The following is a 16,168-nucleotide window of genomic DNA, read 5'->3' as shown; positions in this document are numbered from 1 at the left end:
TCGTAGTTTACCTGAACTGGCCAAATGTGTCTTACAGTATCTCCCTGGCTTTCAATTATTTCCACACTCAGCGGTATTACAGAAAAATTCGAAATTGGCTATCATGTTCTACGCAAAAACCTCTCCCAGACCCTAACGCCAAGGGCCATGATGAAACCTACCCGGCTCAATTCAGCTAGACTAGATCACCCCGTGGGGGCTAGAATGGAAATAAAATGTATCCAACAAGATCAATACATACGTGAGGTATTAGATTTTACGTTACCTGTCCCCCACCTGAACGGGATCGACAACTAAGACGGAGTCCTCGGGCGCCGGCGCTGGATGTGGGTCTACACCGATGCATTGGATGCCGAGAGGTCCGCTCCAATGCTTACAGTTTCGGTGATCGTCCGGTTGTTCCGGCTGCGCGCTAGGCCGCATATAGCTAGTCTAGTTATCTGACCCACGGATCGGCTGCATTCCTAGGAGGCAGTCTGCCTGGAGATAGAGATATTCCAGCGTTTCTGTCCCCATTTTTCTTGTCACACTGAGCTTAGTTCATCATAATCCACAGGGAGCCCGAGGGCACCGATGGCAGTTCCTCTTCACGTTATCAGTGCGCGTAGATAAGGAAGATGATCTCATGATGATCTCACCATCTCTTAAGGCGCTTTGATAAGATAGATTGTCATGCAGGCCACTATAGTCCATCAAATGTAGAGGAGAGTGGCCTATATATATGAACTATCTCTTCGCGTTAATTGTTTTATCCAACCTACCTTCAAGTTTGACCTACCTCGCCAAGTAATTACAGATTGGCTCTTGACTTTTCACTATGCCTGTCTACGAGTGTAACCGACAATACAAAGAGAAGATTCTCTATCCCGGTACCCCGGACTACGAGACATGCAGACGCAACAATCCTAGTGGAGATGCTCCTGATAAATATCCTGCAGAAATTCACGTGGTTCATGATGTTGAAGACGTTGTGTTTGCAGTGCGGCGGGCGAATGAGTTGAAGAAAGATATTGGTATTCGATCAGGCGGCCATACACTGTCTAACGGAGCCCTCTTCACGGGCATTCTCATCGATACCACTCACCTCAACCGAAACGTGGAATACGATTCAGGCACTCATGATATCACTTTCGGCCCTTCGGTGCGGGTTCAGGAAATTGCTGAAAAGCTGCGCGAAATCAATCGTTTCTACCCTCATGGCCACTGTCCTACTGTCGCAGCTGGTGGCTTCCACCTCGGTGGTGGGCAGGGCGTAGGCATGCGAGGCACAGGCCCAACTTATCGCGACTGGTTAACCCAACTGGAAATCGTTGTGGCTGACGGTCGCGTTGTGATTGCAAGCGAGAAGGAAAATTCCGATTTATTCTGGGCTGCAAGAGGATGCGGTCCTGCCTTCTTCGGTGTCATCACGAAATTTTGGGGAAAAACCACTCCTCGAACAAAATGGTGGGGCCAGCATACTGCTTTCGACTTAGGGAACAACTACAAACCTCTCATGAAATGGTTTATTGAGCAGTCGAAGAAGACGCCGAAAAAGGTAACCGAACTCAACGCTGGCATCTTCTATCCCGAAAAGGCAGCTGCGAAGAGTCTTCCAGACAAGCCTCCCGCTGAGGCGAAACTCACCTTCATCATCACAAATATTGCCCTCGCTGATACCGAGAGCGAAGCGAAGGGAATGCTAGCTGCTTATGAAGACATTCCAACTGAGCTAAGCTCGTCCGTACTGGAGTCATCCTTTAAAGAATTGGCCTTGGAGGATATGTGGGCCGAACAGGACATGCTGTGGTCTAGCGACAATAGTGAGTATTGGAGGTTTCAGAGCCTTTGCACGGACGAATCGGTGGATTTAGATAAAGTAGGTCCTCTAGATCTCCAGGGAGTGTTCCATCTTACTGATTATCAAGTTACTTGATGCTACCGAACCAATCCAAACGGATATCCCCACGCTAAGATCGGTTTCCCTTGTCGTCATCCCTAACTGGGAACCAAACGAGGAAGCTTGCGCATATAGCGTGCCAATTCAGCTGTACCTTTGCTCATTCGCGGGTTGGGCTGACCCAAATCTGACACCCTTAATGAAAGAGCACTGGCGATCTCGATACAAGAAGTTGTTGCCGTTCTCGTCCGGGATGTTTCCCGCAGACTACGATGTGACTAATGATGAAGGAAATGTAAGCTATTCAAAACAGATTTCCCCCGACTCATGGCACCATTACCTAGATTCAAAAAACTGACAGCAGCACCCTCACAGTCCACACCATTATCCAACACCGCTCTAACACGCTTCATGGATGTTGGTAAGAAATGGGACCCGCAACAGTTATTCCCGGCAAGGAACAAATATGTCTCGACTTCTGAGAAAATGAAAAATTTATGGCAGAAGTCTGACTTGGGAGAACTGTGATGTCGCTTCTGTAACGAGCACTTGTTAACATCATGCATCCCCATCCGGCTAGCTTCATCACATGACTCTCTCACTCCCCTTGTTCTTTAAGTTTAATATCGTTAGTTCAATGCACTTGTTCCTTTACAAGCTGGCATCTATTACAGCTTCAGACTAATGATATCTGCAATGAGACCGTGAGGTTGTCCTCCTAATCAAGTCGGTCTTCTTTCTATTCGACAACAATGAGCGGCCTCGTTGAGATGCTTCAACATGGAGCTACTGCCCGAGCAAAAATGAATATTCTAGATAACAGAAACTAGTGGCCGCATACCCATGAAATGGCAACATATACGTTTTCTGCGCTTCTATATTCCTGTATAATATCTCGGCTGTGAACAGCTCGAGTTAGCAATAGCGGTGAGATAGTACAATATTTAGTCCTGTCACATGTGAAAATGGAGCTTTGAATCTTCGATGTCTTGCTGATTAGGCAACGCGTCAATATTGCCGAGAAATTCAAGGGCTTCGGGGTTATAATGCTTCATTAGTAGGTCGGTGAAACAATATGACACATATCAGGCCCCGTGCGAATCTAAACACAAAATCTACTATATATCAATCTAAGCGCCATCTACATTTTAATGGACTCACCAAAGTCTTTTACAATTTTGCCTCCAACCGCATCCAAGCATTCAACCCTCCAGGTCTCCTCTCAAAACTTAGCGACGATCTGAAATTCAGCCAAGCCATCGTCCTGCCCCCAAATGCCTCTTTGGTCGTGACTTCGGGTCAGTGTGGCTTCCGGAAGGATGGGAGCGTGCCCGAGGATGTACACGAGCAGATTGGATTGTCTTTCTCCAGCATCGAGAAGACACTCCACGTAGCTTGGGTCGTGCAAGGATGGACAAATGTGTACCATATCATGACTGCCAGCATTTCTATTACGAGGACGTGCTTGATTTATCTTACAGACATCAGAGGTAGCCACGAAGAGGCTAAGGAGCATTTTCCGATGGCAAGATATGCGGCTGAGCTCTGGACAGGCTATGCTGCGTTAGCTCAGGATTCGGAAGATATCGTTCAGAAGACTGTCAAGTTCATTGAGGAGGAAGTGACATTCCAACGATGGAGTCGTTTGTATCAGGCTGATAGGAGTTGGGCCGATGATCCTGGCCCGCCGCGAGCTTCCAAGCTCTACTATGCTTGCCTCAATAGGCTCTTGGCTGCTGCAAGAGTACTTATTACCAAGGGAGAAGACATCGACGCGCAAGGCGGGGAATACGGTAAATGCTCTCCAGGGCGTCTCGTTCGAAGGCTATCAAGAGATTGTCAAACTGTACTTAATACAGAGGAAGCGAATGCTTCTGAAGAAGGGTATCACGCGGATTTGTAGGTGCAGCAGAGAAAGAGAAAATGATGTCTTCTATATAAATTAGAAATACTAGTTCCTAGGTATACTGTATGTGCCCCCCGCCCCCAAAGTTTCCAACTGACTGTTGCTGAGTACTACTAAATAGAACCATGGAGAATCTATACGACTTCTTGTCGAGGGTACTGCTCCCGAGAGGGACAATACAAGACAGAGTCAATGTCTCGAGCTCCGCAAATCTGACTGGCTCACCGGCGATTCCCAGTACTCTATAATACCAATCTTTCCTCACCCGCATCTCCCACATCACAGCCTCTATCGTAGCCTCTTTTGCAATCTGGTTTACTAAACGTGGATGTATATACAGCCGGATATCAATCGGATAAAGTATTCAGTTTTTAGTTCCTGAAATGGCCTCACCCCCAGTGTGTGCCGCCCTACCCCGGTCATCGTTCAGTAACATCGTGTCCAAATCTTCATTATCTTTTTCAAGGCGACCCATAACCGCCCAAAACAGTAGCCCTGAAAGCCCCAGACTTACTGCCAGTCCGACGTCCATCCACAATACCTTTGGATCACGTGAAACTGGACCGAGAGCTATACCGATAGCGCTTCCAATGCCAGCACTCAGCTGCCTCATTGACTGGGCTACAGTGCGCATATCCTTAGGTGCCTTACTGTAGCTATACTCACTGAGGGTGACGAAGCCGAATATTTCAGACACCGCTAAAATCACATATATAGGCGTCTGCACCCAGACCTTGATGTTATTGGGCAAGGCGGGCTGTCCGACTCTTTGCGCCGCCGGACAAACCAATGGAGCCTTGTAGCAGGGACCAGAATTGTAAATCATCTTCTGCACTCCAGCAGCGTAGGCGAACGTCGCTGCCATTGTAAAGAAGGCCATAGTCATGCGCATGAGGGGACCAAAGGGGATCTGGTATCTCGCAAGGGTTGGGTAGAGTAGTTTCTGGATGACTGGGCCGAGTAAAACGCAGGCGATTGGGTTTAGAACCTGAATCCCGTCGTTGGGAAAGCCGGAGAGTTGCATTTCGCCTGCTTGCGAAACGAGGTTGTTGGTCATCTGGTTGATGCCAAGATGGAACAACACGAACCAGGTCCTGTCCGTCACACGGTCAGTAAACTCTCGTGACCCGTATCCCCAAAGGGAGAATTCCAGGGGGAAAAACCCCACATAACTTGACATGCACGAAGGCCACTTTGAATCTCCGTGACGAAACGATCCGTCCATGGGACTGCCCGATTGTGCTTTTCTAATTGGTAGCGTGGTCGCGCGGCATCGATCTTGAACTTATCGTGGATAGCATATGCCAACACCTTTCCAGCTTTTAACAAAACACCACCTTGAGCTGGATACCGTTCTACAACTAATCAGCCACACCCTAATGTTGGTATGTGGGGACGTACCGAGTTCCTTGCCAAAGATAGCAAGCAAGGCAACCCCAATCCAGGATGAGCACAATGCAAGAACATTGGCCGCCCAGAAACCACGTTCCTTCTCGAGATAAGTCGATGCCAGGATAGAAAGTGCGGCGATATTAGTGATCCTGCTATGGGTTAGTTTGTGCCACCCATTGATTCTTGGAGGTGCTAACCAGTAGTAGACGTTGTACACATACTGCAAGGTCAAAGTTCGATCTATGATCACGCGTTCTCCGGTTGCCAGGGTCTTGACTTGTGGAGGCTTGACCGGGTATTGATCTCCTAATGCCATTATTAGATTTATTAAAGGATAGGGTGCTTAACAGGGTAAAACTACCGATAAAGGGCGTGATTGCTGCCTTTGTTCCTCCAACACCGAGACCTATTAATATCATAGAGAGGATAAGACCCGCCAGGCCTGGTTCATAGTGGAAAAGTGAGGGTAGAGACGTTATAAACTGTACGAGCGTGCCACAGAAATACAAGCTAGATTGTGTTAGCAAGCTGATCAGTTCCAGGTGCCGTGACACGCCACCACGCACCTCAGGCTGATACAGAGAACCGCGTATCGCCCTAGCCAAGCGTCCGAGACAAGGCCGATGGGGATAGGCACCAAGTAATAGAATAAGTAGAAGGCGTTGAAGATCATGGTCGCCCGAGACTGCCCAAGCCCAAGAGCGCCTGGCACGGCACCATCACCCGGAGCATTCTGTATGTAGTTCTCTGCCATTGTGTCTTAGCAGTATATCATATCATGCCCTGTCATATCGCCGTTATACTTACGCCACGGAGTTGTGATTGTGTAGTATGTGAAGCGCTCTGCTCCACTTACCAGCAAGGAGACCCAGACCTTTCTGGGTAGCTTGTCAACGACATGCCTCAGAGACCCAATCTCTTCATCTGTAGCATCTCGAGGCGAGAGAGATTCGTCAGCAATGCCGGCAGGATCGCTTTCAGCTTCAACAATCCTCGCCATCGCATTAGGAAATGGTGAAGACAGGTGAACGGTTACTAACAATGGGCATTCGCATGATTACCTATATATCACACGAGCGAGAAGGGGAGCTGACAACAAATCGGATATGTGGGAACATCAAACTTTACACCATCGTTAGCCACAAAGCTTTACCGCCGATCAACTCCGTACTAGAGATGATAAATCTAATGCGGTGAGGTAGGTTGCTGCTTTTGTTCCTGTCTGACGCTAGTAGCCCGCGTAAATGTTGTAAGCTACTAACATCTTCCACTGTATTTTTATAGATTTACTGCTTATAGCCAGGGGTTATGTACCCTGGAGTTTGTATGGAATAACCGAAAATCACATGTTTACTACATTATTTATATAGTATAAGAAATATACTTTTAAATAAATTTTTAAATTAATGAGTTGATCTTAAAATTACATTAATTTATGTACATTGCCAAAAGTACAGTGCAATTGTTGGTATTTTTAATGTTGAATGTTTCCTCTTAATTTTTAATTATATTATTATTGAGCCCATTGCATATTATATGTGATTCCAGACGATAGTTTACAAATTACTTCATTGAGATATCAAGATATACGAAATGACTGTTTCGTATGGATTACACTGGTGGCTGGGTTGCTTGTGTGGCCATTCGTTCCGTTGTGGGAAGGCATAATCCAGGTCCACTTACACCACCAACTATAGGCCAAATACATAAGGTGTGATATATGGAAATTTGTATTTATTACTTGCCGCGGAACGGGCGGGAATGGAAAAAAGTATGCACTGTGTGCTGCAACCCTGTTTGTTCTGTTCCAGGAAGGTATAACCCAACCTAGCCATATGCCACTCTCTATCTGGGGTAAAAAGCAACCCCACTATTTAACCCAAGTTGACTCCCTGTCCTCTAGCTCAGTAGAAAATAAGATGTATATTATTATATCTTATTTTTGAAATTTACAATCTCTACAGATACTGTAAATTTGGTATACAAATTTATACACTAAGTATTGTCAAAATATATTTATAACCCTCCACTATATAGCCCAATAATGGTATACTATAGTACCACTGTGTATAAGTTGAGAAAAATAAGAGCAAACTATGAAGTTTGCGAAACACCATTGAGAAGGCGTGTGATCTAACTAGTTCAGTTGACTGATATGTAATGTTAAGCCGGTAGATTGGGCCTTCGTATGCAAAGACGGATTGATCTATGCACAGTGTCCAACATGTGACTAGTAGACTCTATGGAGTACCGGTTAAACAGTTAAAGTGCCGTCGCTTGCCCCCGGGGTTGCCTGAACGAGAACACCGTACCCCTCTTGCTCACACGTACCATCTTCATCAAATTTGAATCAGCATCTCTCTACGATTCGTCATGCCTGGTGCGGAGGCAAGTAAGTTCCAATACAAGATAGAAGGGAAGGATGGTATTCAGCCTCGCTGCACTTTTGCCTCACACTGAACACTGACGTTGTTGGTAGTCTACGTCGACGGGTTGTGGCAACTCAATATTGTTTCACCTGGAGAATCTCTGCATAGAACTCTAGATGTGACACTAGATCTCTTGTCGATTGGTAATAACACCGCGCTGCTACCTACGTCAAGCGCATTTAATGCCCTGCAATTAAGGTCGGACGATCGTGCGTCCAACTTTCTCATCCGTCTTCTCCATCAGCCGCTGCCGGCATCTTCCGTTCTTGCTATCAAGTTCATCCTACCCGTAAAGTCTGGCTTCACGGTCAGGTCCGACTTCCTCGAGCGGCGTCTGGAAGGTTATGAGCATGCGCTGAGTGTCGAAAGTTTTTTGACGCCAAGAGAAGAGATTAAAGCTCCTGATTTCCGACTCCTGGATAGTAAATCTCCATTGAACCTACTTGATCTTCTACCCCATGCTGTTGGAGCCGTTCAAGTCCAGGGTGAACAGCACCTAGCCAGTCTGGAGGCTGAGTTAGCGAACAGGTTATCATTCGCATGGATCTCGCCTGAGCCAATTGAAGAGAAACGCATCGCATGGATCAAAGGCAAGGAGGACCTGGAGAGCGGGAGGCGCATATGGGAAGCCGCTCGATCATTGGGCATCAAGGTGGTGATTCTGGACCATGACGGCCACTGGTTTCAGAAGGACGATGACCGCTGGAACTTTTTACGAGAAGCCTTTATTCCAACCGATATCACCGCTGACCAGGGCTTTGTAGACCGCATCGTGGCCGCGGTGCGTAGTTACGACAAACCTATCCACGCGCTTGTGACGGTCAACAACGCTGGAGCAATTGGCACTGCCCGAGCTTGTCAAATATTGGGGTTCCGGTCTGCGCCACCCGAGTCATACATCATTGCTGGAGACAAGTTCAAGACGCGAGAGATGGAGCCCGATAACGGAGGAGCATTCAAGATCTTCAATGTCGACGAGCTAAGCACACGACTGCGGTCCAAGACGAATTCGCCCATTAAATACCCTGTAATCGTGAAACCCTGTATGGGGTGGGGTAGTGAGTGTGTTTCGAAAGTGCAGACCGAAGAAGAACTCATTCAAGCAGTCACGCGGGCTTCAAGTCGACACAGTGAAGGGCCAAACCCGCGGTCGGATGTGATGATTGAGCCGTATATCGAGGGGCCCGAAGTTGATGCTAATTTTGTTCTGATCGAAGGGGATATCATCTTCTTTGAGGTTGCAGATGACTTCCCCAAAGCTGGCGAAAAAGCTGGGAATGCATTGAACGGTTCCTTCATGGAGACAGATATGGTTCTCCCGACAGGACTTTCCCCAAAAGAAATTCAAGCTACCAAGGATTCAATTCATCAAACCCTCTTGCGACAAGGCTTCCGCACCGGCGTCTTTCACTGCGAGGGGCGAATTCGCTATGCATCCAAAGCGTACGATACGCGTGATGGCATTGTTGACTTGTATCCCAGCGATCGATTACAAGGCAACGAGGAACCCTCCTTCTACCTGCATGAGGTCAATGCTCGACCGGGTGGTTATTTTGTGAGTAGTGCTACGCTGTTGACCTACGGTGTGGACTACTACGCCAATCATATACTGGCCGCTCTCGGTGACTTTGATCGGTGTCGTGCGCTGAGCGTACCTTTCTGCCATGGCCCACAATGGTGGCTTCAGGTCATCATCATTCCGGAGGACAAAAGTGGTGTGATGAAAAGTCCTGACGCCGGCAAGGAGATGTTGGAGCGGCATGAAGATCTACGATTGGGAGTTGTAGACTACAAGACGATGAAGAAAAAGGGGGATAAATTACTCGGACCCAAGGCCAAAGTATTCAGCTACCTAGCATATTTTTCCGTGGCCAGTAGAAGGAGCAGAGAGGACTGTCTCAGGCTGGGACAGAAAGTACGAAGGAGTTTCACGTACGAGATTGAATGAACGCTGGTTCAGTAGGGATTCAACTTCGCATCGAGTTCGTCCATTCATCACTATCTAGAGTTGCAATGAAAGCATAAGCCAACTTCCCCACACGAGTTCACTGAGTATAGTACTGGTACACCTCCGGCCCATAGAATTTTAGAGCGGTTTCCTTGTATCCTCTAATGAATCTTCTCAGTACGGATTCACCGATACTGTCCCATCTCGGGTCCAAAAATGTTTCGATCTTCTGGTCTATGGTCCATTCACCATTCTCCAGTTCTTTGCGTCTCATCGCCCTCACACTCTCTGGGATAAAACTCCTTACCTCTGAGAGCTTAAGTTCGAGTGGCAACCCCATGAAAAAAGGGATCGAGTATCGATCTTTCTGTGAAGGTGCCCTTACTCGATGAACTGTGGCTTTGGCTGCACCCTTGGAGGCCGCTTCAAAGGCGTAGCCTAAGTTGACAACGAGAGTGTTTGGAATTGGGTCGACGGAACTCCGGCTGCCGTCTCTTCCGAGACTCCATGGTTGGAAATATACAGAAAACCGATGTTGACTAATGCATCATGCAACTGATCAAGAAGCAGTCCTCGCGTTGAGTTTCAGATCAAGGACTGGTATTTTCCTGGTAGACGACATCTCTGCGGTATCTGACAAGCGATCTACTCGGGTGGTGTGGCATTTCAAACTCCATAGTTTACTCCTAAATTATCAACTCCTAATACGCAATGGTACTATAGTATGATATCATTGGGTCACATGCTTAAGAATTATAAACAAATTTTAATAATACCTGGTATATAAGTCTGGATATCGGTTTACAGTGACTGTAAAAATTTAAGACTTCATAAATAAAATACAAGTAATATATATATACTTGTATAATAATATATACCTCATCCTCTATTAAACTAGAGAACAGGGAGTTAACTAAGATTACTTTACCGTAGATTCATTTCTTTGTCTCAGAAAACCCTTAGAGTGAGATTGTAACTCTACTAAACTATATCTAGATAAGTATAAGTGAGCTAGCAAAGGCTACCAACTTACTAAGAGTACTAAGTAAGGATTTAGCTGCAGTCTTCTTTTCCTAGGTTCTAAAGTTCCCCTGATATCCTTTATCCTACTGGGTAGATAATGAGCTAGGAAACAAGCATGGTTGGTGGTGTATAAATGGACCTGGATTATACCACCCCGGAGCAGAACAAATGGGCTTGCAGTGCCGATCACCCGCTGTGCCACTGGTCCGCCCGTGCCGCCCGTTCCGCGGCAAGTAACATACAGATTTCCATATATCACCTTGCATATCTGGCCTATGGTTGGTGGTGTATGAGTGAACCTGGATCATACCTCCCCAAAATAGAATAAATGGACTTGTAGCGTACTGCATGGGGCGGGATGATGGGCATTGGCCTGGGAGCACTATCTGTCATATGTCATATGTATGCTCTCACCCTTGGTACTAATGCAGGGCAGAGCAACCAACAATACCCACATTATAAACATCAATTTAGACAGAGTTCCAGACTAGCTCTATATTTTGTTATTGGAAAGCACAAGTACCAAAACGAACAGGAATAGAAACGAGACCCACTTCGACATCAAGCATGAAATTTCCTTTGTCGAAACCGGACCACATACGGCAAGTCTCCTTGCAAGGATAGGATCCTTCGGTTTATATGCACGCAGCGTAGTTGCCTACCTGGATCTATGAGAGGGCGCTTGAGATACTCAAAGGCAGCAGAGAGATATCGGATTCCGTGGTACTGGAGCCTTTGGCACATTGACCGTCACCCGAGTTCGTACAATGCCTCCTTCCATCAAGTCCGTATAGAAGAAAAACCAGGGCGAGTTCGGCTACTGGGGCTCATGACCATGCCACCAAGGAGACAATCCGCGGGACATTCAATGAAAATGGCGAATATTTGGATGGTATTTGGCTGAGTGGCCTGACCCAGTCCACGTATTTGGGGGGTCCCAGATACAGAGTTGATATCCACCCCCAACCTTCAGCGTGCAATGCACATGTCGGGCTCGAACAACAATATTGAGCAAGATGGGCGCCGTCCGCTCTGCGCTGCGTTCGATGCAGATATTGGTAGCAATGTCGAGGAGATTCCGCAATTAATGTCGTGTCTGCTGTCTCTGGGCATCTCAATGGTGATAATTGAAGACAAGAGCTTGGCTTCGCCGGGTCAGAAGGTCAAGTCTCTTGCTGGTGCCTCCCAATCCCAGGCCCAGGCTAATATGTACGAGTTTGTCAGGACCCTTCAAGCATTCAGAGCCGCGACTAGAGACAGTGAGATCATGATTACGGCATGGATCGAGAGCTTCACCACCCGCACGCCGGAGGAGAACGAAGCCAAAGAATTAACGTCGGTCCAGCTGGCCCTCGAAGATGTGTTGGCGCGTGCGGAACTCTACAAGAGCCGCGGAGCGGAGTCTATTATAATCCCAGCAAAGCGAAAAGCCCGCTCGAGGTCTTGTCATTTCTGAATCACTTCCGATCCCAAGATGCGGACACCCCCCTGGTTGTGGTACCAACCAGCTACGGCTCTATTACAGACCAGGAGTTGCATCAAGCCAGAGTAAATGTCGTCATTTATGCGAATCATTTAATGAGAGCGAAGTTTACCGCAGTTGATGCTTTGTCGACCTTCTTGCTGGCCACGAGGTAAGTCGGGGTTCTCGTTTGGGAACAAGTCTTGGGACCGTGTCCCTTCAATTTCGAAACTTCAGGTACTCTACTACGAAACACTTGTGTGGAATTCAATGACCATGAACCTCTTGAGGAAGCTGTCAAATTTTCGATATGTACAGAGTCCATGTAGTCCAACAAAGCTGTGTTACGGATGGCCCGGTCACTGTATCTTAGGCTTTTATCCGCTTGGAAAAGTCATCTTCAGATCTCGACGATCACGCAGTCCATTGACCTGAGCAACAACTAAACAGGTCCCAGGCCACAATGCTCCAGCAGCTTCCGTGTTAATTCCTGCGAAGAGGCAGTGCTCGCGTTGACTCTGGGAAGCACGAGAGTTAATCTTGCTCCGGAGGTCGTAACATCCTGCACATCGCGTCTCACGCTCCACGCGATTCCTGTTCGCTCTGAGAGTTGTTGTTGGCCCCGCACAGTAGTAGGGTATGCTTGTATAACTGGGAGAGATCCTGAGTAGCTTTGTTTCCATTCCGATAGCCGCGGTCGCCGACTCTGCCACCATGATCACCGCGACGATGTTCAGGCGACCCGGGTCCTCCAGGATCTCAGGCACACTTACAGGCAACAAATCGCCTCCGAACTCCACCCGGATGACCTTGTTAGCAGCAGAGAGGGCCCGAAGGTTCGATTCAAGCGCCAGAAGGGATTTTTGGTGGGTGGATTCGGCCCACTTGTCCGACTCCTGAGAGGGGCCATAAGGGGAATCTATCTAAGGTTCTTCGAGGATTTCAAGGGCGTTAGTAACATCAACGTGCAAGAGCCACAAATTTCTTGAAATCATCACGAAAGTTCTTCAAGATCAGCAAACTTGCAAGGGCAAAAGAAGTTGGCAAAGTACCCTTTAAGAGAAATAATAAAGCAGAGGCCTGACCCCATCCAACACTCGTGAAGGGGAGTAATCCGGGTCTATAGAAGATATGAATATGTATAGAGTATAAGATAATCAAGACTTTTATTCTTGTACGCCAACGACTTATTATACTCCAAATAAGTCGGTCATCTGCACCATTTTCGTGATTCGTCACTTCATGCATTATGAAACCTTCCAATGCTATTTTCCCCAACCAACGCCATAGTATATAGTCTATGCATCGTCTATTTGAGCTGATCGTCGGCCCATCTAATCTCGTATCCAAAAACGGTCCTCCTAAGCTTCTCATCCTGCAACAAAGTCAGCAAAAGCTTTCTACCTAACCCACACGAGAAATGCACTTACACCAGGATCATTCTCAAACAGGACTGCATCCATAAGCTTCTCAAAGATCTTCGTCACACGGAACCCATTCTGCTCCGCCAACGGAAAGAACGTCTCCGTCCTGGGCAGAAGCCACGGTTGATACGGGGTGAAGATCACCAAGGCGACGGAATCGGGAGACTTCTTCAGCGCCATTTGCATCGTCTTGATCAAATTGCCATGTTCCCGCCAGCTGTACACCACATCTGCCATGATCAGGGCATCGAAACCCGTCGACCCATCCGGCAGGTACGCCAACAACGGTTCCACCGGGTCCCCCCACTTGTATCCATCGACATGCAGGGATGAGTTCTTGGGGATCAACGGCGCGGAGATCTCCGCATTATAGCGCATGTTGCCGACGAGATCGGGATCCGGATAGTCGGTCATCACGGAAGTGCGGGCGCCCATGACCGCGGCAGTAATGCTAGGGACGCCAGCAGCAGCGCCGATCTCGAGCACATCTTTGCCGGCGATGAGCTCGTGCGCACGTTCTTCGATGTAGTGGGAGGTTGTTCGGCCGGCGTTCCAGAGGAGGTTACCCTTGCGAAGTGTCAGTGGGTGGCCTGTGACAGATAGAATGGGGGCAGCCGTACATAAAGAGGATGGTCTCCAACTAAGCGCACGCGCACCGTTTGGCCGGAGAGCATGTGGTGCTCGGCGAAGGTGGGCTCCTTTTCAGGCTCGTAGAAGCCCTCGGGGTCCTTGAAGAGGTCCCCCGTTTCGAAGTCATCTGCGTCCGCCATTTGGATCGTCGTCGCCCCCCTATTCACGGGGGATCAGGTGGTGCAGAATTGTCATTCGAACCAGAATTCTTCATCTGCGATCGACAATCATATGCTGAATTCTCTATCGCACACAATAGTGGGGAGTAGTGGGGGATTGCCGGAAGAGGATTAGTGCTGGTGATCCATTCCAAGGCAGTCACATGAGATCACGTGGAGGGGTTGCGGCTGATGCCGAGGCTTCTCCGGCTAGTATCATTCGATACAATACGGTACCTGCATTCTCAGGCATTTCACAGCCAATCCCCGCATGGGGTTGGCGGAGATACGGACCTGATACGGACCGGGTAATTGTCGGCATGCGCAAATTAAAATTATCCGTCAATTGGACGTTGAGGAGTATAGTGATGCGTTTTACCTATAGAATACTACCTACTATATTATAGCTACTACCCTACCCCCCAGAGGTACCAACGATGATGTACATATCAAGGCAGACGATCACAAATGAAGCCCAGGTTTGTCGATCATCGACAATCAGTTCCTCAGACCTAATCTTTGTTTGTCCCCCCTGGTTTTGATTGCTCCTTTCAAAAGTACCGATCGTCGGGTTTAAGTAAGAGACAGGCTACTGCTTAATCTGGTTCTCATTGCGAAAGACTTTATCTATCGGCGTCACCACTCCCAGATCATCTTATCAATATCCTGTTCATGCAACGTCATAATCTGGAGGAAGGAAGAAAAGCAAAAAAAAATATAAAGATAAAAGAGCCCCACGTGTTGTTACAGACTGAAGCCGACTTTTTTTTTTTTTCTTTTTTAGACCCTCATCTAAAAAAAAAAATTTCCCTTCCTCTTTTCCCTTTTTATCTATTTTCTTTTCTCCATCACGCCATTTACTCTCTCGAACTACCAATACCATCACCACCATCTATCAAGCCCGCCCACTTGGATCAAATCTGACCCCCCACCGGATCAGCCCACATCAGGAAAATCTTCACCTTGTTTTTATCCCGCGCGGAAAATTCGATATCTTCACCGATACTTCTTAGAAAAATATCTACATCCCCGTATAGAACTTAACAACCGAGCCATCCCACTTAACCGCCTCCAACGCAACGACTAGCCACCATATACACATACATCCACATCCACAATGGACTCTAGAGCACAAATCGCAGGCAACAACAACACCCACGCCAATAACAACATGAGCACAACGCAACAACCGCTCCTCACCACCTCACCTCAGCCTCACAACCCGCTCAGCCTCGCGTCCAAGCAACCAATCCCAACTTCCGCAGCCAGCATACACGAGCGATCAACATCGCACCATCCCCACACGCAGCCCACCGAATATTCCCAACAGCAGCTCTCCCAATTGTCGGAGACCAACGGCCAACAGCAGAACGCGCTGGAAAGCTATCCGCACCAAGTGTCCGGATCGGGAGGCCCGACCGCTACGGCGCCATTCTTACGGGACTTCAGCCTTGTCGCCGAGGCGGCCAAACGCGCCCAGATGTCGGTTGTGATGAGGGATTTGGAAGCGGTAACGTTATAGATCTGATGCGATGCGCTACTGCGGGAGGTGTGGGTTTTATACGGGGCTTTGTGTGACGTGGAATATGGAAATAGCTGACGTTCGTCTACCGGGGATCGTGGTTGGGCTTCGATTAGGTGATGGTGATGGTGATGGTGATGGTGATGGTATAGAGGACAACATCTCATCTCTACGTCTATAGGATGGATACTCGTCTCTTGGTTTAGATCGGGTATGCATATGGGGGGGAGATCTGGACCGGTCCAGTACTTTAGTACTTACCTACCTACCACCGCACCCAAACCGATTTCATTGGTTAATCGATTGCTTTGGTACGGGGAATTCGTTTCATTCCCCTTCTTTATCTTCTTGGTTGTTTATGTGGACGAGTGTTTCTTTGTTTGTTTGAAGCCTTT

At 47.8% G+C, this 16,168-nt stretch overlaps 8 protein-coding genes across 8 annotated transcripts; 5 read left to right on the top strand and 3 right to left on the bottom strand.

The window, feature by feature from the left end:
- Positions 1 to 523: 523 nt before the first annotated feature.
- On the top strand, positions 524 to 2,799 carry BDV27DRAFT_81760 (FAD-binding oxidoreductase). Its single transcript, XM_032077677.1, has 3 exons — positions 524 to 1,858; positions 1,908 to 2,174; positions 2,255 to 2,799. Exons 1-3 carry the CDS (start codon positions 818 to 820, stop codon positions 2,405 to 2,407), a joined length of 1,461 nt encoding a protein of 486 aa, XP_031920789.1. The 5' UTR covers positions 524 to 817; the 3' UTR covers positions 2,408 to 2,799.
- Positions 2,800 to 2,954: 155 nt separating this feature from the next.
- BDV27DRAFT_164274 (uncharacterized protein) lies at positions 2,955 to 3,782 on the top strand (the record flags this gene model as incomplete). The annotated part of the gene is made up of 1 exon (XM_032073668.1): positions 2,955 to 3,782. One exon carries the CDS (start codon positions 2,955 to 2,957, stop codon positions 3,780 to 3,782), a length of 828 nt encoding a protein of 275 aa, XP_031920788.1.
- Position 3,783: 1 nt separating this feature from the next.
- BDV27DRAFT_170212 (POT family-domain-containing protein) lies at positions 3,784 to 6,177 on the bottom strand (the record flags this gene model as incomplete). Its single annotated transcript, XM_032075237.1, has 7 exons — positions 3,784 to 4,879; positions 4,954 to 5,140; positions 5,187 to 5,326; positions 5,375 to 5,483; positions 5,539 to 5,687; positions 5,744 to 5,924; positions 5,985 to 6,177. The coding sequence occupies 7 exons, from the start codon at positions 6,175 to 6,177 to the stop codon at positions 4,150 to 4,152; spliced, it is 1,689 nt and encodes a 562-aa protein (XP_031920787.1). The 3' UTR covers positions 3,784 to 4,149.
- A 1,250-nt stretch (positions 6,178 to 7,427) lies between these two features.
- Positions 7,428 to 9,643, top strand: BDV27DRAFT_138866 (uncharacterized protein; the record flags this gene model as incomplete). The annotated part of the gene is made up of 2 exons (XM_032069330.1): positions 7,428 to 7,602; positions 7,657 to 9,643. Coding segments are annotated over exons 1-2 (1,946 nt in total), but the record flags the coding sequence as incomplete, so codon positions are not given.
- A 1,994-nt stretch (positions 9,644 to 11,637) lies between these two features.
- On the top strand, positions 11,638 to 12,316 carry BDV27DRAFT_81675 (uncharacterized protein). The gene is made up of 2 exons (XM_032077676.1): positions 11,638 to 11,739; positions 11,802 to 12,316. Exon 2 carries the CDS (start codon positions 11,856 to 11,858, stop codon positions 12,213 to 12,215), a length of 360 nt encoding a protein of 119 aa, XP_031920785.1. The 5' UTR covers positions 11,638 to 11,739; positions 11,802 to 11,855; the 3' UTR covers positions 12,216 to 12,316.
- Positions 12,317 to 12,416: 100 nt separating this feature from the next.
- Positions 12,417 to 13,287, bottom strand: BDV27DRAFT_164270 (uncharacterized protein; the record flags this gene model as incomplete). Its single annotated transcript, XM_032073667.1, has 2 exons — positions 12,417 to 12,958; positions 13,236 to 13,287. 2 exons carry the CDS (start codon positions 13,285 to 13,287, stop codon positions 12,417 to 12,419), a joined length of 594 nt encoding a protein of 197 aa, XP_031920784.1.
- Positions 13,052 to 14,324, bottom strand: efm7 (putative nicotinamide N-methyltransferase Nnt1). The gene is made up of 3 exons (XM_032077675.1): positions 14,084 to 14,324; positions 13,470 to 14,030; positions 13,052 to 13,414 (listed from the first exon to the last, which is right to left on the bottom strand). Exons 1-3 carry the CDS (start codon positions 14,231 to 14,233, stop codon positions 13,349 to 13,351), a joined length of 777 nt encoding a protein of 258 aa, XP_031920783.1. The 5' UTR covers positions 14,234 to 14,324; the 3' UTR covers positions 13,052 to 13,348.
- A 689-nt stretch (positions 14,325 to 15,013) lies between these two features.
- BDV27DRAFT_138863 (uncharacterized protein) lies at positions 15,014 to 16,168 on the top strand. Its single transcript, XM_032069329.1, has one exon. It carries the CDS (start codon positions 15,369 to 15,371, stop codon positions 15,771 to 15,773), a length of 405 nt encoding a protein of 134 aa, XP_031920782.1. The 5' UTR covers positions 15,014 to 15,368; the 3' UTR covers positions 15,774 to 16,168.

The sequence above is a fragment of the Aspergillus caelatus genome (genome assembly GCF_009193585.1).
Source record: "Aspergillus caelatus strain CBS 763.97 unplaced genomic scaffold BDV27scaffold_413, whole genome shotgun sequence".
NCBI classification, from domain to species: Eukaryota; Fungi; Ascomycota; class Eurotiomycetes; order Eurotiales; family Aspergillaceae; genus Aspergillus; species Aspergillus caelatus.
Note: the sequence above shows the minus strand (reverse complement) of the source record. Positions and strands in the feature narration are given on the sequence as shown.

Excerpts from the sequence above, each read along its gene's own strand:
- BDV27DRAFT_81675 (XM_032077676.1), top strand. The coding sequence starts at position 11,856 with ATGGATCGAGAGCTTCACCACCCGCACGCCGGAGGAGAACGAAGCCAA.
- efm7 (XM_032077675.1), bottom strand. The coding sequence starts at position 14,233 with ATGGCGGACGCAGATGACTTCGAAACGGGGGACCTCTTCAAGGACCCC. Across the intron at positions 14,031-14,083 it reads TTGGAGACCATCCTCTTTAT|GGTAACCTCCTCTGGAACGC; the intron begins GTACGGCTGCCC and ends ACACTTCGCAAG. Across the intron at positions 13,415-13,469 it reads TGTTTGAGAATGATCCTGGT|GATGAGAAGCTTAGGAGGAC; the intron begins GTAAGTGCATTT and ends ACTTTGTTGCAG.
- BDV27DRAFT_81760 (XM_032077677.1), top strand. The coding sequence starts at position 818 with ATGCCTGTCTACGAGTGTAACCGACAATACAAAGAGAAGATTCTCTAT. Across the intron at positions 1,859-1,907 it reads AATCGGTGGATTTAGATAAA|TTACTTGATGCTACCGAACC; the intron begins GTAGGTCCTCTA and ends CTGATTATCAAG. Across the intron at positions 2,175-2,254 it reads TGACTAATGATGAAGGAAAT|TCCACACCATTATCCAACAC; the intron begins GTAAGCTATTCA and ends GCACCCTCACAG.
- BDV27DRAFT_138863 (XM_032069329.1), top strand. The coding sequence starts at position 15,369 with ATGGACTCTAGAGCACAAATCGCAGGCAACAACAACACCCACGCCAAT.